The sequence below is a fragment of the Haliotis rufescens genome, unplaced genomic scaffold (assembly GCF_023055435.1).
Source record: "Haliotis rufescens isolate VD_foot unplaced genomic scaffold, xgHalRufe1.0.p SCAF_14, whole genome shotgun sequence".
NCBI classification, from domain to species: domain Eukaryota; kingdom Metazoa; phylum Mollusca; class Gastropoda; order Lepetellida; family Haliotidae; genus Haliotis; species Haliotis rufescens.
This window is the reverse complement of record NW_025963824.1, coordinates 30,903,226-30,926,732: the sequence shown is the minus strand read 5'-3', so window position 1 is coordinate 30,926,732 and position 23,507 is coordinate 30,903,226. Positions and strand designations below refer to the sequence as shown.

Here is a 23,507-nt window from a genome sequence, read left to right as displayed (position 1 = left end):
AAAGCACGGAAGACGCACACTACAGTACAGAAGACGGACACTAAACCACGGAAAGACGGACATTAAAGCACGGAAGACGCACACTACAGTGCAGAAGACGGACACTAAACCACGGAAAGACGGACATTAAAGCACGGAAGACGCACACTACAGTGCAGAAGACGGACATTAAACCACGGAAAGACGGACATTAAAGCACGGAAGACGCAACTACAGTACAGAAGACGGACAATCTGCTACTGAAAACGGACTCTATACCACGGAAGACGGACACTATACCACAGAAGACAAAATACGGATACTATACTACAGGAGGCACACGCTACATCAAAGACGGTTGAAATCACACTATCGTGACTGCGCTCCAAATCAGAAATCTCCTGTCTCTCAAATCAAATCCCCTTCTTTTCTTACACCCTTGACCGTCTGTCACCCCTACCTTCCCCTCCCCTGTGCCGGGCGCCATTGACTAGATAACAGACACACTGACAGATGTACATTCCAGTCACGAGCGGCTTTGTGTTACAGTATGTCATTCAGACACTGTACGACGTGCACCAACACTTCCTGCTGTAATTGCGTGTCGGCCCGGAGTAAAACTGTCTGTGATTCTGAAATTATCTTCTCTCCTCTTTCTCTTCCACGTTTGCAAATGACTGCAATATACAGAAAAGTACAAATATTGATAGCCTTGTTTCTCAATGAAAGCGTCTGAACAGGGGTCAGTCTGTCTCCCAGACCAAAGAGAATAAATTTAAATAGGAATCGGGAATCCTACCGAAATCTAAAATAATTTGGCAAGTTAAGATTGGCTCGGCTCTAGCCCTGAAATTAAGCGTTATTCTGGGCTCCGTTTTGTAAATAAACATATTTGAATAAAGTAACCTTATTTCTGAGACAAACAGTTTGTCAAAAGTCAATAATATTGTTTGACGCCCATTTTAGCCCAGCAACATCGTGGCGGGGGACATCAATAAAATGGGCTCCCAAATTATACCCATGTGGGGAATCGAACCCGGGTCTTCGGCGTGACGAGCGAACGCTTTAACCCCTAGGCTACGTGACCACCCGTCAAGAATATGAGTGGGGGCACAGTGATATTACTTACCTCTAGGCTTGTACCGTTACTGTTATTCTATTATATATTTGTACAGAGTTTCTGGCTACCTATATCGTATCGCAAGCAGAACGCTGTTAATAATACCAGTTTTTTATAATTTCATTGAAATCTGTGTACCTCAAAATGAGGCCCGTGAAGATCCGGGCTAAAATAGGTCTTCAGCAACCCATGCTTGCCGTAAAAGGTGACTATGCTTGTCGTAAGGGACGATCGGGTGGTCAGGCTCGCTGACTTGCAATTGGTTGATGCATGTCATCATATCCCAATCGCGTTGATCGATGCTCATGATGTTAATCACTAGATTGTCTGGTCCAGGCTCGATTATTTACAGACCGCCGTCAAATAGCTGGAATATTGCTGAGTGCGGCGTTAAAACAACAAATAAACAAAACAAAACTTAAAAGATATGCATGGTATTGGAGTGAGCCGACTAGTCCATGTTATCCGCAGTAATCATTAGAGGAACAACACATACCGTCTTTAAACGTCAAAATGAACATCGTACAGCATATCGTCCGTCTTGAAAACGTTATTCTCATTCACTAATGAATTTGGAGCAAATGAAAGTTAGTGAGTGAGTGAGTATGGTTTTACGCCGCTTTTAGCAATATTCCAGCAATATCACGGCGGGGGACACCAGAAATGGGTTTCACACATTGTACCCATGTCGGGAATCGAACTCGGGTTTTTGGCGTGACGAGCGAACGCTTTAACCACTAGGCTACCCCACCGCCCCGGAGAAAATGAAAAAGGCAACGAGAGCTGCTTCGATATTACATCCGGACCTTAACTACTTCTACATTCCTCTTTTAGTGCTGACAAAGATTTTCCATGGGACTGAGTTTATCTATATTATTAATATTATGACCATAGCTATCCAAAAATACGAGAATGTGTACTCAGGCAGATAACATAACACAGATAGAACAACACGTTTGTGTACAATACACCGCTCAAAAGAAGTTAAAGGACACCCAATTCTTTCATGTAACTATAGTAAAAAGACAAAAATCGGGCGTTCTTTAAGTTATGTTGAGTGGTATATATTTATGCATAAAGTTTGTTAAGGCCATGAACAGGTACAAAATGGTTCTGGTCATCGTCAGTTTGAAGAGTGAGGAACCATATATTAATTATTTTTGGTCGGCATAATATCCGGTGTTACGAGTCTCTCGTAGTTAATTCTTTGAATGTCAAATTGTGGGGACCGTTTCCGTTGCCAAGTGGTAGAGCGTCCGCCCGAAGAGCGGAAGGTCTGGGGTTCGACCCCCGGTCGCGTCATTCCAAAAGACGTTAAAAGATGGTACTTGTTGTTACCCTGCCTGGCACTCGGCATTAAGGGGCTAAAACAAGGACTGGTCGGCTCGGTGGGGTCTGAGTGGGGTATTCATGTTAAACTGCGGCATGGCATCTCAATGGGCTGGCACTATTAAATCGACTTCAGTCCGGACTAGTACAAGCAGCCACACACACACACACGTACACGCGTGCATGCACGTCGCTATAAATTGCAACAATCTTTAACAATCGTTAACAAACGTTAAGCCCTCAAAATTGTGCTTTTCAATGGAAAAGTCATATTTCCTTAACTTGGCGTCAATGGGTGGTCACGAATGTCTGTTGATTGGGGAAAGGGTTGAAAGTAGGCCAGTAGTCATCTGTCCGTTTTGAAAACGAATTACCGTCCGGCGGGATAGTCTACTGGTTAAAGCGTTCGTTCGTCACGACGACATCCCGGTTTCGAATCCCTTCACGGATACAATGTGATAAGCCCATTTCTGGTATTCCCAGCCGTGACATTGCGGGAATATTGTTAAAAACGGCCTAAAACCATCCTCACTCACTCACTCACTCACTAAAATTAGCTTCTGACGAGAGTTTTGTCGTCCTGGCCTAACGTACGTCTAACGTTAGATCAATAACTTACTTCAACATTGACATGTTCATAATAATATTGAACCGTCTCATAAACCATACCAAAGTTTACTGCTAGTCAGATTGAAACCCTTCAAGCGTCCGATAACGGGGATGCCATTATGATCACGTATAGAGATTTCACATATGCTTCAAATGATCCCAGATATTCATAATTGCAAATTCAAAGAACTTTACTCTTTTCCTAGAACTGATTTTGAACTATCCTCCTTCTATAAATGAAATTTGGAATAGCACTCGTCATCAGACGGTTATTTTCCCAGCCGTGTAATTGAGCCAAACAAGCATGGAGTTTTGATTGACACGCGATCCGTTGAGGAAGGAGGAAGGGGGCAGTGAGGGTGGTACAAGCGGGAGGGGATGGAGGGGGATAGTATTGGGGGGGGGGGGGGGGGGGGGGGGATGCTGGAATTACTCCCTCCTCTCAGAGTCAACCCAAGTGGAAAGAGGAACATCCTCGTCAAATTTTTGACAATTTCGATCAAACTCCGAAATCTGCTTTACTTCAGACATGAGTAAATCGGTTTATCATTTGAACATTTCCGGGGCAAACTGACAACATGAACCGCATAAAACGTGTTTTTTTGCATAATCCTACTTGGGACATCAGATAAGATGAAACACACACGGATAACGCCGTGGAGTGGAGTGTCTCTGTTTGCCGTTCCCGACGCCGTGAACACGGGCCCCGAGTGGTGCCGTCTGGCCTTCACAACCGAGAACATGTTGCTAATGGCTCAAATCTCCAAAATAACTCTTAAGTGATCTTGTGTGATAGCTGTTCTGTGCAGCATCTTCTGTGAAAAGTATTGCTGTAACTGCTCCAACTTTTTAAGTGTACAGCAGGCACATCAAGCGATCCCCCCTTCACACAAACATCCCCGCCCTCACGTTTCCTCCACACCATCTTCTGAAGAGTAGGTCCTGCGCGCATACACCCACACAAACTATCATGCATCATGTTAAATATTATGCCGCGGGTTTGTGTTAATATTGGTTGTAACGTCAACACGTTAAAACTGTCGATGGCAAACAGCAACACAATCCTTGCATCATGTATGGCGTCGCTCAATTCAGTCTTTCTTTGCAACACATTGCAATATAAATGGGAAAGTGTAATCTCTCTGGTTGACAAACGTTGTTGAATAAGTTCGGAAATCTCGACTGTTCTATTGTCACTCTCCCTGTTCAGTAGGCCGCCCATGTTGGTTGGTTTGGTTTGTTGTTTAACGCCGAATATTCCAGCCATATGACGGCGGTCTGTAAATAATCAAGTCTGGAACAGACAATCCAGTGATTGATATCATGAGCATCGATCCACGTAATTGGGATCGGTGGCATGCATCAACCAAGTCAGCGAGCCTGACCACACGATCCCGTTAGTCGCCTCTTACGGCAAGCATAGTCGCCTGTTACGGCAAGCATAGTGGCCTGTTACGGCAAGCATAGTCGCCTGTTACGACAAGCATAGTGGCCTGTTACGACAAGCAAAGTCGGCTCTTACGTCAAGCATGGTCGCCTGGACCGCCTATGTAGTCAAGTGAATAGAGCCTCTGCCCGGAAAGCGGAAGGTCGGTGGTTCGATCCTCGGCCGCGTTATACCAAAAGACGTTAAATATTAACTCACTCATGTTAAACAGTCAAGCAATTTATACTCCCAGAGTCATGTGTCAGAGGCATCACCCTCTCCTCATCATATCTTATTCCAGGTCGCCCTAGCGGTGCCTTCTGACCCGTGAAGATCCGGGGTAGAATAGGTCTTCAGCAACCCATGCTTGCCGTAAAAGGCAACTATGCTTGTCGTAAGAGGCGACTAACGGGATCGGGTGGTATTCCAGTTTTATCACGGCGTGTCAGCTTAATTTGGGAGAAAAGCCCGAAGTGATGCAGGTCTCAGACGTTTACCACTTCGGTGAAACCCACGAGCACGGGTATGGTGCTGACAAACCCAGAAACATAATCAGGGCGAACCGGGAATCGAACCCACAATCATAGGTTTCTGGCATGCCCAAGGGACGCAAGTCTGCACAACGCCTTAGCGGCGCCTTAGACGACTGGACCACCCGTGCCCCCTGATAGCGCATAAGACAATAACCCTGTCTTTACTATAACTCCACACTTCAATATGGAACCGACCCGTGAAGAATCTAGGGTAGAATAGGTCTTCAGCAACCCATGCTTGCCGTTAAAGGCGACTATGCTTCTCGTAAGAGGCGACTAACGTGATCGGGTGGTCAGGCTCGCTGACTTGGTTGATGCATGTCATCGATCCAATTTGCGTGGATCGATGCTCGTGATAGTAATCACTGGATTGTCTGGTCCAGACTCGATTATTTACCGACCGCCGTCATATAGCTGGAATATTGCTGAGTGCGGCGTTAAACAACAAAACCAACCGACAACCAACCAATATGGAACCCTTTATGTAAACGGTACACCAACCTACCAGAATGCATACCCGTTAAGTGTGAGGTATATTTTCCCATCTCAGTGCACCAACCCTTCAATTACATCTGCTCAATCACTGACGTTGCAATTCTGTAACAGCAGTCAAATACTTCAGCGTGTATTGTCGTGCTGTGCCGCAGCGACAAACATACTGTTATATGAATGTAAACAGCGGGCAATCACCAGTGTGGGCTCAACGTTTAACGTCTGTCGATGTTTGTATTTAATCACGTTTCAGACAGATAAATTAAATCCTCTTGTAGGGCCGGAGACCTGTTCTGGCCACGGGCTTTGCCCCTGGAACTGCCGTTTAAGCAGGGTTTATCTACACGTCTCACACAACTTCAGGCAAACAGACGGTGTTTGTTTTACGACATTGCTTGCGATCAGCTTTAGTTTTCTTATTTGAAAAGTCTGAAAACTTTTCAATGCCGTGTAACAAGTGTGACATACTGTGACTCTGTTTTTAGCAGCTACCCAGGACGTGGTGTTTGAGGTAGTCGAGAGGCACAAGTGGTGCTCAGAGCATTAAAAGTTGCGTCCCTTGGCCGTACCCGGATCCGCAGGATGTTTATCGACTCCCAGATTCGCCCTAATTATGATACGTTATTTGTTGGCCTGCCTCATTTTGGGTTTTCTTCCCGATCTGATTGTCTCGCGATATACCGGAAGTACTCTTCAGAAGTGAGTGAGTGAGGTTTTACGCCGCCTTTAGCAATATTCCAGCAAAACCACGGCAGGGGACACCAGAAATTGGCTTCACATATTATACCCATGTTGGGAATCGAACCCGGGTCTTCGGCGTGACGAGCGAACGCTTTAACCACTAGGCTACCCGACCGCCCCTTCAACTTACAAGGAACGTCTTTTCGACTCGGGCGGAATGCGCGATTATATTGTCTCTGTTTTTGTTTCTTTGTTGTTCTTTTTAAAATTATTAAAGCGGCATGGTGGGGTCGACAGATCATTAGTTAAGCATTCGACATCACTGCATATTCCTTTACGTTGATTACAAGGTGAGTGAGTGAGTGAGTGAATATGGTTTTACGCCGCTTTTAGCAATATTCCAGCAATATCACGGCGGGTGACACCAGAAATGGGCTTCACACATTGTACCCATGTCGGGAATCGAACCCGGGTCTTCGGCGTGACGAGCGAACGCTTTAACCACTAGGCTACGTTGATTACAAGGGATGGTGTTGTAGGATAGATAACTGGCCATAAATTGCCGGGCAAACGAAAGTATACATTGTTAATCGTGTTTGATGGTGGATAGAAAAGAAACAAACAAGAAATACGGTTTTGATACAGGTATCATAACTGTGTTTTGGACATTAAGTTTTGTAGTGTTTCCTCGACTGCTTTCAGACTAGTAAAGTTGTGATAACGTTGCGTTTTTAGTCAAATCTTTTAAGTGATGCTTTCTGTTGCCCGGCAACGTCGCGTCCAAGATGATTGCTCTTTTACAGAGACGTGTTAGCAATGGTGCAGGCTGATTTTATAGTGCTAGCCCACTAGGATACCATACCTCAGTTCAACATGAACACCCCACTCAGACACATTATACTGACTCCAAGCCGACCAGTCCATGTTTTAGCCCCTTAATGCCGAGCGCCAGGCAGGGTAACAACAAGTAACATCCTATAACGTCTATTGGTTTGACGCGACCGAGGATCGAACCACCAACCTTCCTCTCTCCGGGCGGATGCTCTATCCACCAGACCACGTAGGCAGTCGGCCCGTGAAGATCCGGGGTAGAATAGGTCTTCAGCAACCCATGCTTGTGTAAAAGGCGACTATGCTTGTCGTTAGAGGCGACTAACGGCATCGGATGGTCAGGCCCACTGACATGGTTGATGCATGTCATCGTAACCAAATTGCGTGAATCGATGCTCATGATGTCAATCACTGGATTGTCTGGTCCAGATTCGATTATTTACAGACCGCCGTCATGTAGCTGGAATATTGCGGCGCTATAAACAACAAACAAACAAAACAAACGCAGGCAGTCTACTGAAAAGGAAGATTATCTGTACGCTGTGAACAGTCAATGAGATTTCTGTTCTTCGAATCATATTTAACAATGTTTGACAACCAGATAGATTACGGTCCATTCTCCCATTTATATTACAATGTTTTGCAAAGAAACGATAAAATATAAAGAGTGAATTGAGAGACGCCATACATGATGCAAGGATTGTGTTGCTGTTTGCCGTCAACAAAACAGTTCTAAACATGTAACAACCAGTATTAAAACAAACCTGTAACATAATATTTAAAATGATGCATGACAATTATTAGTAATAATTTAGGAGGTTGCATGGTCCAACATGCGGTAATTAAATGCACTGCTTAAGAAAGAAACATGTAAATGTACGTTTTCTCATGTTTCCTCCATCTCGCTCTCTGCATCGCGTGTATTCAAACACTTTTTTTCGTTTTGCAATCTTCAATCTGCTCAATACATAATAAGTGGCTGCTTGGCAATGATTGGAAAGCCGGGATAGTGCAGGCTATAAATTTAATACAGTAATGTACCAATAGAAACGTTCCTCCTAATCTAGTCACTGGGTTATCTATAGGAGCTCCCGTGCCATCAATCACAATTTCGCCCTGTTCAATATAACGTCAATATCTCAATACGGTAATGTCCGATCAATGGCACATGCTTAATATGCAGTATGACACCACCGCCAGTGGGAAATACTACAAGAGGGGCCTCCAAGAAATATGTTCCTTGGGTTATAGTTCCAGAGACCAACTCATGTCCCCTGGCAAGGCATGGGTTGATTGGTTGGTTGGTTTGTTGTTTAACGCCGCACTCAGCAATATTCCAGCTATATGAAGGCGGTCTGTAAATAATCGAGTCTGGGCCAGACAATCCAGTGATTAATGTCATGAGCATCGATCCACGCAATTGGGATCGATGACATGCATCAACCAAGTCAGCGAGCCTGACCACCCGATCCCGTTAGTCGCCTTTTACGACAAGCATAGTCATCTTTTACGGCAAGCATGGGTTGCTGAAGACCAATTCTACCCCGGAATCTTCACGGGTCGGCAGGGCATGGGCTGTAGGGGCGTCTTGATAGGTTCGTCAGGCCAATGATTGAAGAAAGGCAAAGTGTTCTGCATTTTACGCATTGCTGTGTTAGCCATAGGTGTAATTTTCAGTTATGGTCTCACAATATGATCCAGTAGTCGAGTTTCATAACGAAAGGTGTCGTTGGTGTCTTGGAGAAGGTCATGATAACGGCGAAGTTGGTTTGGTTGTTGCTGTTGTTGATGATGGTAATGATGGTGATGGTGTGGTGGTGGTGATGTTGATGATGATGATAATGATGATAGAGATGATGGTGTGGCGGCGGTGATGGTGACGACTACGACGTCGATGATGACGTAAATGATTATGATGAGGACGATGGTGTGGCGGCGGTGACGGTGATGGTTGTGATGATGATATTGACGACGACGACTATGACGATGATGATGATGATGATGGTGGTGGTGGTGGTGGTGGTGAAATATTTTGTGTTTCTTGTGGTAGTGACCGCGCCGTGTACAAGATGGTGATGGTGATCTTGTCTGTGGTGGTGATGGTAATGAAGAAGGAGCTGTTATTTTTTACGTTGTCGTTGGCACAGACACAAGTTGGGAGCCGGGAGTCTTGTCGACCTTATGGTTCAATACTACCATGCAGATGGTACGTGTACGTCATAACCAACATCAGCACAGTAAGTAACACTTCTGAAGCCTAAGTTAGCTTCTATAATAAGGATGTAAGGCCTCCAAGATGCGTTTTTTCCTAGCGTTTATCCATATACATTTCTGAAGGAGTCCAGGTTCTAAATAACATTTAGAGATGTAGAACGCAATTCAGTCAAACACAACAATCTTCGAATTCGTCTACCTCGTAAAGTTAATCAGCGACATATTGACTGAGCAGCCAGACTCTGAGGATCAGCATGGAGACGATGACATGAAAGTCCTCGGTGTGTAAGGCTGGACAAAGCCGTCCTTTCATCCTAGTAGTGTACACTTCACCGCAATCTGTGCCCATTCAGAACAGGTTTACATGGACATATCCCCGACAACATGATCCCTGAGCGATCTGAATGGAAGAAAGGAGATTTATACAAAGTTTCAATATTCTGTGAATATCACGGTACCTGCCATTAAGTCCCTCTCGTCTCAACCCCAGGCGACTCACGTCTCCTCCAGCATGGCAAAGCATAACTACATGGAGCTGCGAGCAAACAGAGGCTAACTAGCTCCGTATTTACTGGTGACGGCAACCCTTTACAACCTCTCGCCCGTACATCACCGTTAAGGAGAGGAACGTCTGTGTCAACAAGCAGCGCATTGAGAAACACTGGGGTATAAACAGTGGTGTTAGCGGACAACTGCAACGTTGTGGAGGGTGAAGAGGGGGAGGTGGTTATGATGATGATGATGATGATGACGATGATGATGATGATGTAGATGATGGTGATGATGGTGATGATAATAATGATGATGATTTAGATGATGATGATGATGATGATGATGTGGATAAACAGTGGTGTTAGTGGATAACTGCAAAGTTGATGAAGGGTGAAGAGGGGAAGGCGGTTGGCGACTTTGACGCCGTGGTTTGACGCTCACGTTAGATTGACGGTAGCGAATAGGCATGGTTTTAGCCATCTATTATCCCATGTTGGGAATCGAACCTGGACCTGTCTGTCTGTCGGTTCGTATGTATCACTATATTTGTCAGAAACAAGTCAGAATAATGTCAGTGTTGTGATATGACAAACAAAACGTGTTCACTCGTATTCACCAAGACAAATTGTCCTTGGATAACTAAAATGTGGGTGTATCTTATAAGTAATACCAAAAGACGTTAAAAGATGGTACTTGTTGTTACCCTGTCTGGCGCTCGGCATTAAGGGGATAAAACAAGGACTGGTCGGCTCGGAGTCAGTATATTGTGTCTGAGTGGGGTATTCATGATAAACTGCGGCGTTGTATCTCAGTGAGCTAGCACTATAAATCGGCATCAGTCCGGACTAGTACAAGCAGCCACACAAACACACACACGTACATGCACGTCGCTATATAAGTGCAATAATCTTGGACGCGACGTTCAACCCAATTTCACCTCACCTATAAGTAATACACAACCAAGGAGGAGGCTTCACAGAGAGAGGGATAGAGAGTTGGGACGTCTTAATGCTACAGATTATGCCGTGAAGCGTTTGGCTCAGAGTGTACATAGAGGTATTGTTGGGTATATAGAGGCTGTGATGGATAGTAGATTCCGCGATGATGACTGCACATCCGGGTCTTTGTAACTGCCCTTTCGAGAGTTGGAGGTCATGAGATCGTGTTGTTTGTGGACGTGAATGGCATACATCAGATATCGATTTACACAACGCGTTGACCACCAGTGACTTTTGACTTGGAGCGCATTCACTTCCACTGGTTGTAAGTCAGGACGCAGTGGTTTCCACTGGTTGGTTTACTGGATGTAGTAGCCTTCACTAGCTGTGGTACAAAAAGTATTGACCTTCATTGGATGTGGTACAAAAAGTATTGACTTTCATTGGATGTGGTACAAAAAGTTATTGACTTCCATTGGATGTGATGCAAAAAAAGTACTGACTTCCGGTGGCTGTGATACAAAAAAAATATTGACTTCCGGTGGCTGTGGAACAAAAAAAGTTGACTTCTATTGGCTGTGGTACAAAAAGTATTGCCATTCATTGGCTGTGGTACAAAAAGTATAACATTCATTGGCTGTGGTACAAAAAGTATTGACTTTTAGTGGCTATGGTACAAAAAGTATTGACTTCCATAGGCTGTGGTACAAAAAGTATTGCCTTTTATTGGCTGTGGTACAAAAAGTATTGCCTTTCATTGGCTGTGGTACAAAACATATTGACTTTTATTGGCTATAGTACAAAAAGTATTGACTTTCATTGGCTGTGGTACAAAACATATTGACTTTTATTGGCTGTGGTACAAAAAGTATTGACCTTTATTGGCTATGGTACAAAAAGTATTGACTTTCATTGGCTGTAGTACAAAACATATTGACTTTTATTGGCTGTGGTACGAAAAGTATTGACCTTCATTGGCGGTGGTACAAAAAGTATTGACTTTCTTTGGCTGTGGTACGAAAAGTATTGACCTTCATTGGCGGTGGTACAAAAAGTATTGACCTTCATTGGCTGTGGTACAAAAAGTATTGATTGACTTTCTTTAGCTGTGGTACAAAAAGTATTGACTTCCATTGGCTGTGATACAAAAAGTATTGACTTCCATTGGCTGTGATACAAAAAGTATTGACTTCCATTGGCTGTGATACAAAAAAGTATTGACTTCCATTGGCTGTGATACAAAAAGGTATTGACTTCCATTGGCTGTGATGCAAAAAAAAGGATTGACTTCCGGTGGCTGTGATACAAAAAAGTATTGACTTCCGGTGGCTGTGCTGCAAAAAAATGTTAACTTCTATTGGCTGTGTTACAAAAAGTATTGACTTCCATTGGTTGTGATACAAAAAGTATTGACTTCCATTGGTTGTGATACAAAAGGTATTGACTTCTATTGGCTGTGTTACAAAAAGTATTGACTTCCATTGGTTGTGATACAAAAGGTATTGACTTCTATTGGCTGTGATACAAAAGGTATTGACTTCTATTGGTTGTGATACAAAAGGTATTGACTTCTATTGGCTGTGTTACAAAAAGTATTGACTTCTATTGGCTGTGTTACAAAAAGTATTGACTTCCATTGGTTGTGATACAAAAGGTATTGACTTCCGTTGGCTGTGTTATAAAAAATTATTGACTTCCATTGGCATTGACTCCATAACTAACGACTAATTGTAATTAATACACCAGGTAGTTTACAGATTTAGTTACAGCTTCAATATTAGGTAACTAACACATACCACAGAAGGCCTGAGTCCCTATATAAACGGAGTCCTGTGGCAGATACTTTACTCTGCAATGAACAAGCACTTCAAGGGATTCAGCAGCCTGTTTTAAGATGATAGCGGAGTAATCAGCTCTGCAAAGATAAGTCCCCACTATCTTGGTCAGTGTGACGTTGCAAACGGTACCAAGCCAAGACAAGCCAAATCAGGCCCAATCCAAGCTCGGTTGACGGAGAAAGTTCCCTGTGCTGATGAAAGGCAGAATACTAGAGAATCGGAGTGTGTTTACAACTATGACAGAATATGGTGTACAACCACGTCCATCCAGTCACGTCAGTGGCTGTTTGTCCGGAGGACCCTAAGAGAGCGAGACATGTTCCCACGCAACCGACATGATGAGTTAGATCTCAAAGATCATTTATTAGATAAAAAGTAAAGACAGCTACACGAAGCAGAAATGTATATCAGAGCCCCACGCCGAGGGAAATACCACTTGACGGGATATTGGTTTGCTCCCAACGTGAAGGCCTCGCAAATCAATCCGACAACATTCCCAAGCATCCCATTCCAAGAGTTTGTGACAAATGACTTGTGTTTTCAATGCAGATAAAAGCGATCGACTTGGCTAATGAGATCCTGTGGCGTCACTTGGTTTTGGTTCTGCACGGTCTGGTGACGTAAGACAATGGTTTTGCTGATATATGGGGGAAAAATGTGATACATGAGAAAACATTAATGACTTAGTGTATGAATGTTCTTTACATAAGGTCAGGGTATTATGCTCTGTAATACCACAGTGTAATGTCATTAAGCCGCATGCACTGGTGTATAATATTATATTATTAACTCGGCTCGGTGTATAACATTATATTATTAACTCGGCAAAGGATCAGTGTGCACTCGATTTTCATTCTCGTCTCCCTGGGGAGTATACAACTCAAGATGCATGTGAGGCGCCAGAATGTTAATATAGCAAATGTTATATTTGGGATAACACTTTCCTAGTAAAGTACAGATTCTCGTACTTTTTTGGGTTGAGTCCCGTCCGGGATTCGAACCCACACTTGCCAGAGTGAGGCACCTAATCGCCAGCACACAAAGTCAGCGATCTAACCCACTCAGCCAACGAGGCTTCCACAAAAATGAAAGTCCGACAACTGGTAGTCTAGATCACGTACTTTGAGTACCTCTCTGACAATGATAATAGCCACATGACCATCTCATCCTACCGGGTACCCATTCACTGCTGGGTTAACACCGACATATCTGTTGCATGTGCTTCGGGACCGACGCTCTAGAAAATCTCAGGAGTCAAGCGGTCACCCATCCAGCTACTCTCCGCGCTGCCTCCACCGTGATATCGCATGAATATATCCTGAATATTCACTTAACACTCAACAATACCAAACTCCGGAAGTTAGTGAGTTTACACTAGTCTTGGCATTATTTTAGTTATACCTGCCCGGGGAGTTGAAGGTGAGGGGTTTGATCCCAATACCACGGTACAAGACGTTTTAAGACGGTATGTGTTGTTCCTCTTATGATTACTACGGATAACATCGACTGGTCAGTTCGCTCCAGTACCATTCGTGTCTTTTAAGCTTTGGTTGGTTTGTTTGTTGTTTAACGCCGCACTCAGCAATATTCCAGCTATATGATGGCGGTCTATAAATAATCGAGTCTGGACCAGACAATCCAGTGATTGACATCAAGAGCATCGATGCACGCAATGGGGAAGCGATGACATGCATCAACCAAGTCAGTGAGCCTGACCACCCGACCCCGTTAGTCGCCTCTTACAACAAGCATCATCGCCTTTTACGGCAAGCATGGGTTGTTGAAGACATATTCTACCCCGGATCTTCACGGGCCGACTTCCCACGTGGTCTAGTGGATATAGCGTTCGCCCGGAGAGAGGATGGTTCGATCCTCGGTTCGATCCTCGGTCGCGTCAACCAAAAGACGTTATAGGATGTTACTTGTTGTTACCCTGCAACCCTCTGGCATTAAGGGGCTAAAACATTGACTGGACGTGTCTGAGTGGGATATTCAAGTCAAGAGTTCTGACCACCCGATCCCGTTAGTCGCCTCACGACAAGCATTGTCGCCTTTTACGGCAAACATGGGTTGCTGAAGAGCTATTCTACCCCGGATCTGCAAGGATCTCTTTACGTTGCCCCCATGAATTTTGCATATCCGTCCTTCCTCTCACAATAAGCAGACCGGCTGGTAAACACGCAATACATCGCCGACCTCGTCATGGGATGACTCAGGTTCGGGCGCGCTGATAACACACGCTTGTTAAAACACAAATGGGACTCATCTGTGATAAAGATGAAGTAGCTGTATTCTCAAGTCCCCGGATGAGGGGCGCTAAGGGCATAAATCTATTTTGTATGCACGCTTGAAAGTGTGAGATGGTTGGAAAGCGTTGTATCTGCTGGCAAGTGTTGTTTGTGGTGTGTTTGAGAGCTGCCTGTAGGACATCAAACTGTTGATTGGAAGCCATGGGTAGCCTCCCGCCATGAGCCATATACTTCAGGAAATAAAAGCCTAATAATAATCATAAGAAATAACTGCCAAAAGCAAAGAATGTCGTACGATTCCTACCACATCATAAGCGTGTGTTTGTGAATCACAAACAAATAATGGTGATACCAGATGTTCGCAAAACGTTGAGCGTGTCCTGCCTCACTGGTGGCTCACGTCACAAACACAAGGGCGTGTCAATTATTCACCTGAACAAACACGGGAACATGTGGTACAAGTCAAAATAAGGGCTTGTATCAAACATAATTTTAGTCACTGATGAAGCTTTTTGAAAGCTTAACCGCGGCCTTGAATGATGTAACCCTGATTAAAAAGAACATTTGAAGCCAGCATTATCAGCTGTTGCATGTGCAACATGTATTGACAACACTTTCAACATGGGCAGGATCATTGCACCACTTATACAACGTCACTTAGACAGCAGAATATATATTTATAGTGGTGGATACACAAGCTCCGGTATGAGTTACGTCCCTTGAACTAATTTCGGTCAAGGTCGCCTTGCCGTTTGGAGTCAGTATTTTTGAAAGCTTAACCGCGGCCTTGAATGATGTAACGCTGATTAAAAAGAACATTTGCATCCAGCATTATCAGCTGTTGCATGCGCAACATGTATTGACAACACTTTCAACATGGGCAGGATCATTGCACGACTTATACAACGTCACTAAGACAGCATGATAATTTATAGTGGTGGATACACAAGCTCCGGTATGAGTTACGTCCCTTGAACTAATTTCGGTCACGGTCGCCAGTAAAAGATGCCTAAGCTGAACGTACTGACTACTCTTTGAGTAATATTGCTTGACACTGTTGCCATGGCACCTGATGCAGCAATTTACATGCCGCGCAGCACCTGTGACGTCATACGCACATCTAATTCAAGTTACAATTTCAAGTGACCCGTGAAGATCCGGGTTAGAGTAGGTCATCAGCAACCCATGTTTGCCGTAAAAGGTGACTATGCTTGTCGTAAGAGGTGGCTAACGGGATCGGGTGGTCAGGCTCGCTGACCTGGTTGATGTATGTCATCGTATCCCAATTGTGCGGATCGATGCTCATGATGTCAATCACGGGATCGTCTGGTCCAGACTCGATTATTTACCGACCGCCAACATATAGCTGATATCTTGCTGAGTGCGGCGTTAAACAACAAACGAACAAATACAATGTTCAGCTTTATCCCTCCACTTGTTTGACTATGATGATAGTTTTGCTTTGTTGAACGACCTTGGTAACCATGGTTACTATCACCGGGTCGGAAGTGTCTGTGGGGTGTCAACTAAGATCCTGAAGACGTCTAGACGGTCTGATTAGTGTTCGAAATCAATTAGTGATGACAAAGTAATATAGGACCGAAGTTCCTAGAACCGTTGTCTTTGTACTGACATGAACCTGTATCGTTAAAGTGCTGAGTGGACAAAACGATTTGGCAGTCACTTCCTAATTGATGGTGCAGAGATACGAATCCTTTCTCGTGAGAACGTTCTTATGCCCCGTTAGCAATATTCCAGCATCACACTAAGGGGAAACCAAACACGTTTTCCCAACATTGTACCCATGTTTGGAATCGAACCAGGTCTTAGGGTTCACGAGTGAACGCTCTGATCACTAGGCTACCTCTCCATACCTAAAAAGAATAAAAAAACAAAGTGTTCGATGTCCAGGAGTAAAAAATCGGTAAAAAATACCCTTGTACCCAGGTGGCGAAAGCATTACAAACAAGAAATGGTGATTCGATGCTGATGTATTTGATACAGGCACAGGGGCGGTCGAGTAGCCTAGTGGTTAAAGCGTTCGCTCGTCACGCAGAAGACCCGGGTTCGATTCCCGACATGGGTACAATGTGTGAAGCCCATTTCTGGTGTCCCCCGGCGTGATATTGCTGGAATATTGCTAAAAGCGGCGTAAAACCATACTCAATCGCTCACTCATTCATCCATTTGTGGCCACAGTATATCTATTTACAGGCAGCTCTATGATATACAGTATATGTTAACCCGATCTATGCAACTGTCCATTGCGTACAATGGGCAGTACAGTTAGCCCAATGCGTACAATTGACAGTACAGTTAGCCCAATGCGTACAATGGACAGTACAGTTAGCCCAATGCGTACAACGGGCAGTACAGTTAGCCCAATGCGTACAACGGGCAGTACAGTTAGCCCAATGCGTACAATGGGCAGTACAGTTAGCCCAATGCGCACAATGGGCAGTACAGTTAGCCCAATGCGTACAATGGGCAGTACAGTTAGCCCAATGCGTACAATGGGCAGTACAGTTAGCCCAATGCGTACAATGGGCAGTACAGTTAGCCCAATGCGTACAATGGGCAGTACAGTTAGCCCAATGCGTACAACGGGCAGTACAGTTAGCCCAATGCGTACAATGGGCAGTACAGTTAGCCCAATGCGCACAATGGGCAGTACAGTTAGCCCAATGCGTACAATGGGCAGTACAGTTAGCCCAATGCGTACAATGGGCAGTACAGTTAGCCCAATGCGTACAATGGGCAGTACAGTGAGCCCAATGCGTACAATGGGCAGTACAGTGAGCCCAATGCGTACAATGGGCAGTACAGTTAGCCCAATGCGTACAACGGGCAGTACAGTTAGCCAAATGCGTACAATGGGCAGTACAGTTAGCCCAATGCGTACAATGGGCAGTACAGTTAGCCCAATGCGTACAACGGGCAGTACAGTTAGCCCAATGCGTACAATGGGCAGTTCAGTTAGCCCAATGCGTGCAAGCCCTCTATTTATAGGCAGGCTGAGGAGGCACTACAGGTAGCTCAAAGGAGGAAGAAAAGAGGCAGAAGCATTGCCAGGGTGTCTCAAGTGTTGCCATGGTCGCCGAATGGTAACACAGCGGTCACCACACTCATCGTTCAATGCACGCTGTTGCCAAAGGAGGCACAAGGGAGGCAGAAGCATCGCCCAGATTGACGGGGAAATATTTCAGCAGAACGAATCTGTTACCTGGCGACGACAGTGCCTTCATTCTGCAACAACGGCAACGCTTGTGCCTCCCTTCTGCCTCCTTTGAGCCACCTTTGAGCAACCAACCTCCTCGGCGACCTTTGTGCGACTGTTTTGAAACTGTTCAAAACTCGACGGCGACCATGGCGTCCATGGCGATATCTAAACCTCCTGTGTACCACCTTGGAACGACCTAGGCAACCATTCTCCCTCCTTTGAGCCTCCAACGACGCCCTGGCAAATTGTATGGTCGCACACGGGAGGCGGAAAGGTCGCCATTCTGTGTGAAAGCCCCAAAACGTTTCATGGGTGAAAGCAGTCGCCGAAACACTGCAAACTAAAGGTCTAAAACACAACTATGTTATTTCGACCCGTGAAGATCCGGGGTAGAATAGGTCTTCAGCAACCCATGCTTTCCGTAAAAGGCGACTATGCTTGTCCTAAGAGGCGACTAACGGGATCGGGTGGTCAAGGCTTGCTGACTTGGTTGATGCATGTCATCGCTTCCCAATTGCGTGGATGGATGCTCATGATGTCAATCACTGGATTGTCTGCTCCAGACTCGATTATTTACAGACCGCAATCATGTAGCTGGAATATTGCTTAGTGCGGCGTTAAACAACAAACAAGTATTTCACCATCGAATGACCGTTTATTATTAAATTTTGTTTCATTTTAAACCACCATCAAACATGGGTGTATTCTTTCTTTTGCCCGGCAGTTTAGCCATTTGTTCGGGGTTTATTTAATAAATCGTATCTTGTATGAAGATTCTAACGAAACGCAATTTTAACGAAAACGAAATCGATTATCTTAAGACATGGCTTGTGACTGTTTCATTGCAATACTTTTGACTTCCCTTTCAATTGCTTCCTCGCCTTGCGAGCAGCTGTATTCACACGTCGCATTGAGTGATAAAAAAGCTGAAATCCATATGTCGGCCCTGTCGTGGCTGCAGATGACTTTAACACATTCCCCGTCGAGTTTTCTATTTGGCAACACCTGCTGTAAGATTAAGAGAGAATCAATTGGAGCGTTATGTATTCATGAGATAACAAATGTGCCAAGCCGATGCGGGTTAAGCCCCCGAAGGAGACGGGGTTTTTCATCGACGGTTTTTATTCTATATTTCACGTTCCAATACCCAACCTGATTATCGATAATTTAAATATCAACTTTGACTTATACGACAAATGAACTGAAAATCGTCTGGGTAATTTTTGATGATTTTCAAAATTGATTGAATGCTCCACTACACATGCAAATTTAGAGAGTGTAAATTTGTCATTCAGTGGAAATCTATCGACTGGTGGCCGGGTTTTTGAAAGGTTCGAGTATAAGCTCTGTAAGCGATTTCCCAGTACGTGGAATCACACAACGCAATAATTGTGATCGATATCTTATTCTAGTATACCCAATTCAATTGCAAGACACAGCTGTGCGGAGTTGCCTCCCTTGTTCGCGCCCAGATCCGCTGCTCCTCGGTTAGTTCTCGTTAGTTTCACAAAGGTTTTAGATGTCTAAGACCTGAATTTCTCCCGCGTGACGCTTTAACGTTACTGTAGTACTTCCAAGGCGGCGCTAAACTCAACTAACTCACTAATAGAAAACCCTAAGTGAAACACTCAGCAGAATCTGATTGGTGGTCTAGGATGTTGTCCCGTTTTCAAACACCGTACCAGGGTCGACATACGTGTATAATACTTGTATACCAGTGTTCTTTGACTCCGCGAAAAGTCCACTCTGGACAAGACAAACCAGTGATTGACACCATGAGCAACACCTTTGACGAGAGCCTGGTGTTCCGAGCCGAATTTCGGACATTTATGGCACACTGGCGGTTATTCCTCCACGGAGTCCATTCGTGCATCTCAAAAACTATCAGTCACAGAATCAAAATTTTTGGTGTGTGGATACATTCTTGGTCCACGGTGTATGAAACCACCGACACGGGGTCACGTTTAGATGAGCTTTGAACTGCGTGGACTTTTCTGTTTCATGCGCGACATATAAAGACATAAAAGATTGAGTTTGTTCAGACACGAAATCATTTTTATACCAATTCCTGTGAGCGCAAACGAAACAAAGAAGCAAAATAGCATCTTCAGAATGTATGTTTTCAGATACGGTTTTATAATTAGGACCCGTGAAGATCCGTGTTAGATTAGGTCTTCAGACACCCATGCCTGCCGTACAAGGCGACTATGCTTGTCGTAAGAGGTGACTAACGGGATCGGGTGGTCTGGCTCGCTCACTTGGTTGATGCATGTCATCGATCTCAATTGCATGAATCCATGCTCATGATGTCAATCACTGGATTGTCTGGTCCACACTCGATTATTTACAGACCGCCTTCATATAGCTGGAATATCGCTGAGTGCGTCGTTAAACAACAAACAAACAAACAAAACAAAATTAGGACTGTGATCATCTTTCAGTTCCGCAGGGTTGGGTAACCTTGTGGTAACAGCGTTCGCTATATCACGGCGATTGCCCGGGTACGATTCCCCCTAAGGGTACAGTGTGCCGGACCATGGTGCTGAATGAATAGCATATAACACTCGCTCACTCCTGCAGTTCCTCTGTTACTTGCAACAATATCAGCTTCTTTGATGTCGACAGTTAGTACTAACTTCAAGGGGTCTTGAGTGTACCCATAAAGGATGAGGTGTTTATGTGGCTGTTACCCTTTTAGCATCATCATCATCATCATCATCATTATCATCATCATCATCATTTTGTATCACTATTTTTAATTTTTATTATTATTATCATTATTATTATTATTATTATTATTGATTGAGTCACTTTACACAAGAACATTATAACACACAAACTTAGGACATATCTGCGTCACGAAAGGACAAGCATTACATCGTGATCAGTTGTGGTGCACATAATCTGTGGGAGCCATGTTCGGTTCAAGGTAGCATAAGTTTTTCAGTCAATATTCACACTAACAAGTAAGGTGAAATGAGTTTAATGCCGCATTCACAATTATTGCACTAATATAGCGACGTGCATGCATGTTAGTGTGTGGCTGATGGTACTAGTCCGGAATTGTGTCTGACTCCGAGCCGACCAGTCCTTGTTCTATGCCCTTCATGCCGAATGCCAGGCAGGGTAACAGCAAGTCCCATATTTTAACCTCTTTTGATAAGACGCGGCTAGTGGATCGTACCACCGACATTTCCCTTTTTACCTACTCCGTCACCGGGTGAATGAACCTGATGATGGAGTAAGCATATACAGTAAACTACGGTTATAACGAACTCAAAGAGACTACTCATTTTAGTTCGTTATAACCGTAGTTCGTTATAAGTACATATACAGCATGACTACAGCAAGTAGTCGGGACCACAAAGTGAGTTCGTTATATCCGTCACTTCGTTATAAGCGTGTTCGTTATAACCGTAGTTTACTGTGTTCCTCAGACTAAAGAACTTGACACCCATAAATTCTCTCTCTTATACCCTAACTGTCGGTCACATATCTATATACACATTCAGAAAACGTATTGGTTCATGTTTTAGAATAAAAACATAAACACTAAAAGCGTTTTAGTCATGGAACTAGGGACGTAAATTTGTTTTCAGCATGTTAACACATTTTGCTCAATAAATGTGGACCGCCTCCGTGGTCTAGTGGTAGAGCGTTCGCCCGGAGTGCGGAAGGTTCGGGGTTCGATCCCCGACCGCCTCATACCAAAAGACGTTAAAAGATGGTAGTTGTTGTTACTATATCTGGCGCTCAGAATTAAAGGGCTAAAACAAGGACTGATCGGTTTGGAGTCAGTGTACTGTGTCTGAGTAGGGTATTCATGTTAAACTGCGGCATGGTATCCCAGTGAGCTAACACTATAAATCGGCATCAGCCTGGACTAGTACAAGCAGCCACACACACACACGTACATGCACGTCGCTATATAAGTGCAATAATCTTGGACGCGACGTTAAACCCGATTTCACCTCACCTCAGACATCGAATGTGGGGCTGCCAGTGAATGCCCCCTGTGCCCCTTGTGCCCCGTGTGCCCCGTGTGCCCCTCTAGTACGGTGTTATCTCGTTTCAGGGCAGGATGATTATTTCCCAGAACCGAGGAAAATGTCCAACGAACAGCGGTTAATGCGAGAACTCACGGATGAGTACGAGACTTCAGTGAGACCTGTTTACAGCGCCGCTGACGCAGTGGACATCGGCCTCGGTTTGACCTTGACCCAGATCCTGGACTTGGTGAGCACAACACGTTATTACAGTCAAACTTTCTGATGACTCAAGTCAGAAAATAACTCAAAAAAGCTAGTTTTCTCCGGCAGTTGCATTTCATGTGGAAAGTAACGGGTGTTGTCGCTGTAATAACAGACCCGTGAAGATCCGGAGTAGAATAGGTCTTCAGCAACCAATGCTTGCCGTAAGAGGCGACTATGCTGGCCGTAAGAGGCGACCAACGGGACGTTAGTCATGGGATTGTCTGGTCCAGACTCGATTTTTTACAGACCGCCATCATACAGGTGGAATATTTCTGAGTGTGGCGTTAAACAACAAACAAACAAACAAATGTAATAACAGGTATAATATACTCGTAATAACCACGAATTAAAATCTAAATAAGCATGTGCCAAATACTCGTAAGAAATATTAATAAATTGTCATAATAACATGATAGCGGGGACGAAATACTCCAAATAACAAGGCGGTGATATTCGAAATGAGGGGAAATAAAGGATCGTAATAACAGGGAATAAATACTCGTAATAACCGACAATTTGTACTCGTAATAACCAAGATATACTATTCCTTAATACTATGAATACTTTGTTTGAATTATAATAATGGCCTTGAATAGATACTCGTAAAAGCGGAAATATTAACTCTACATAACCTGGAGAAATACTCGTAATAACAGGGAATATATACTGGTAATAAACCGGACGTCATACTCGACAAACCGGAAGTATATATTCGTAATTACTACTCAAATATTCGTGAAATAATACCCATAGCCGGAGAGTAATACTCGTAAAAGTGATAATTCGCTATATCCGGAGCTGGTTTCACAAACGTCACTGTATGAAGTGGATGGTCAGAATCGGTGTTGCTCATAATATAAATCACTGGTTTGTCTGACCTTGACTCGATTACTTCAAAGTCACCGATATATAACAGGAATCCTGAGTGTCGTTACACAACCAACAAACAGAACCAAAAAAGGACTCCCAAACACAATTGCGGGAGTAATGATGCTCCAGACGTAAGAGGCAACTCTGGAGGAGGTTCTCCAAGTGATGATAACGTGTACCCAATACTGTAGCGGAGCATCAAGTCGACCGAGTCTGTAATGAGATTCTATCACATCACCATCCATATTTATTACACAATAATACTCTTCAGACACATGTAAGTCAGCATTCATTTCTGACATCTCAGATTGAGCGCTGGAGTAGAAATAGTCTCATTTACACTGTCACTTGCACACAAACCTGGCAGATAGCCTACAATCTCTCTCTGTGCAGCTGACAACCTGTTAATGGATGTCCCCATGTCAAACTACGT

The 23,507-nt window shown here is 44.1% G+C and overlaps 1 protein-coding gene across 1 annotated transcript in view; it reads left to right on the top strand.

Moving 5' to 3' along the window:
• LOC124143336 (neuronal acetylcholine receptor subunit alpha-10-like) overlaps positions 1-23,507 on the top strand; it is a 118,223-nt gene that overhangs the window by 33,623 nt on the left and 61,093 nt on the right. Inside the window, exon 2 of the mRNA XM_046512270.2 lies at positions 22,027-22,187. Coding sequence (XP_046368226.1) covers positions 22,027-22,187 — 161 coding nt within the window. The remainder of the gene's footprint in view (positions 1-22,026; positions 22,188-23,507) is intronic.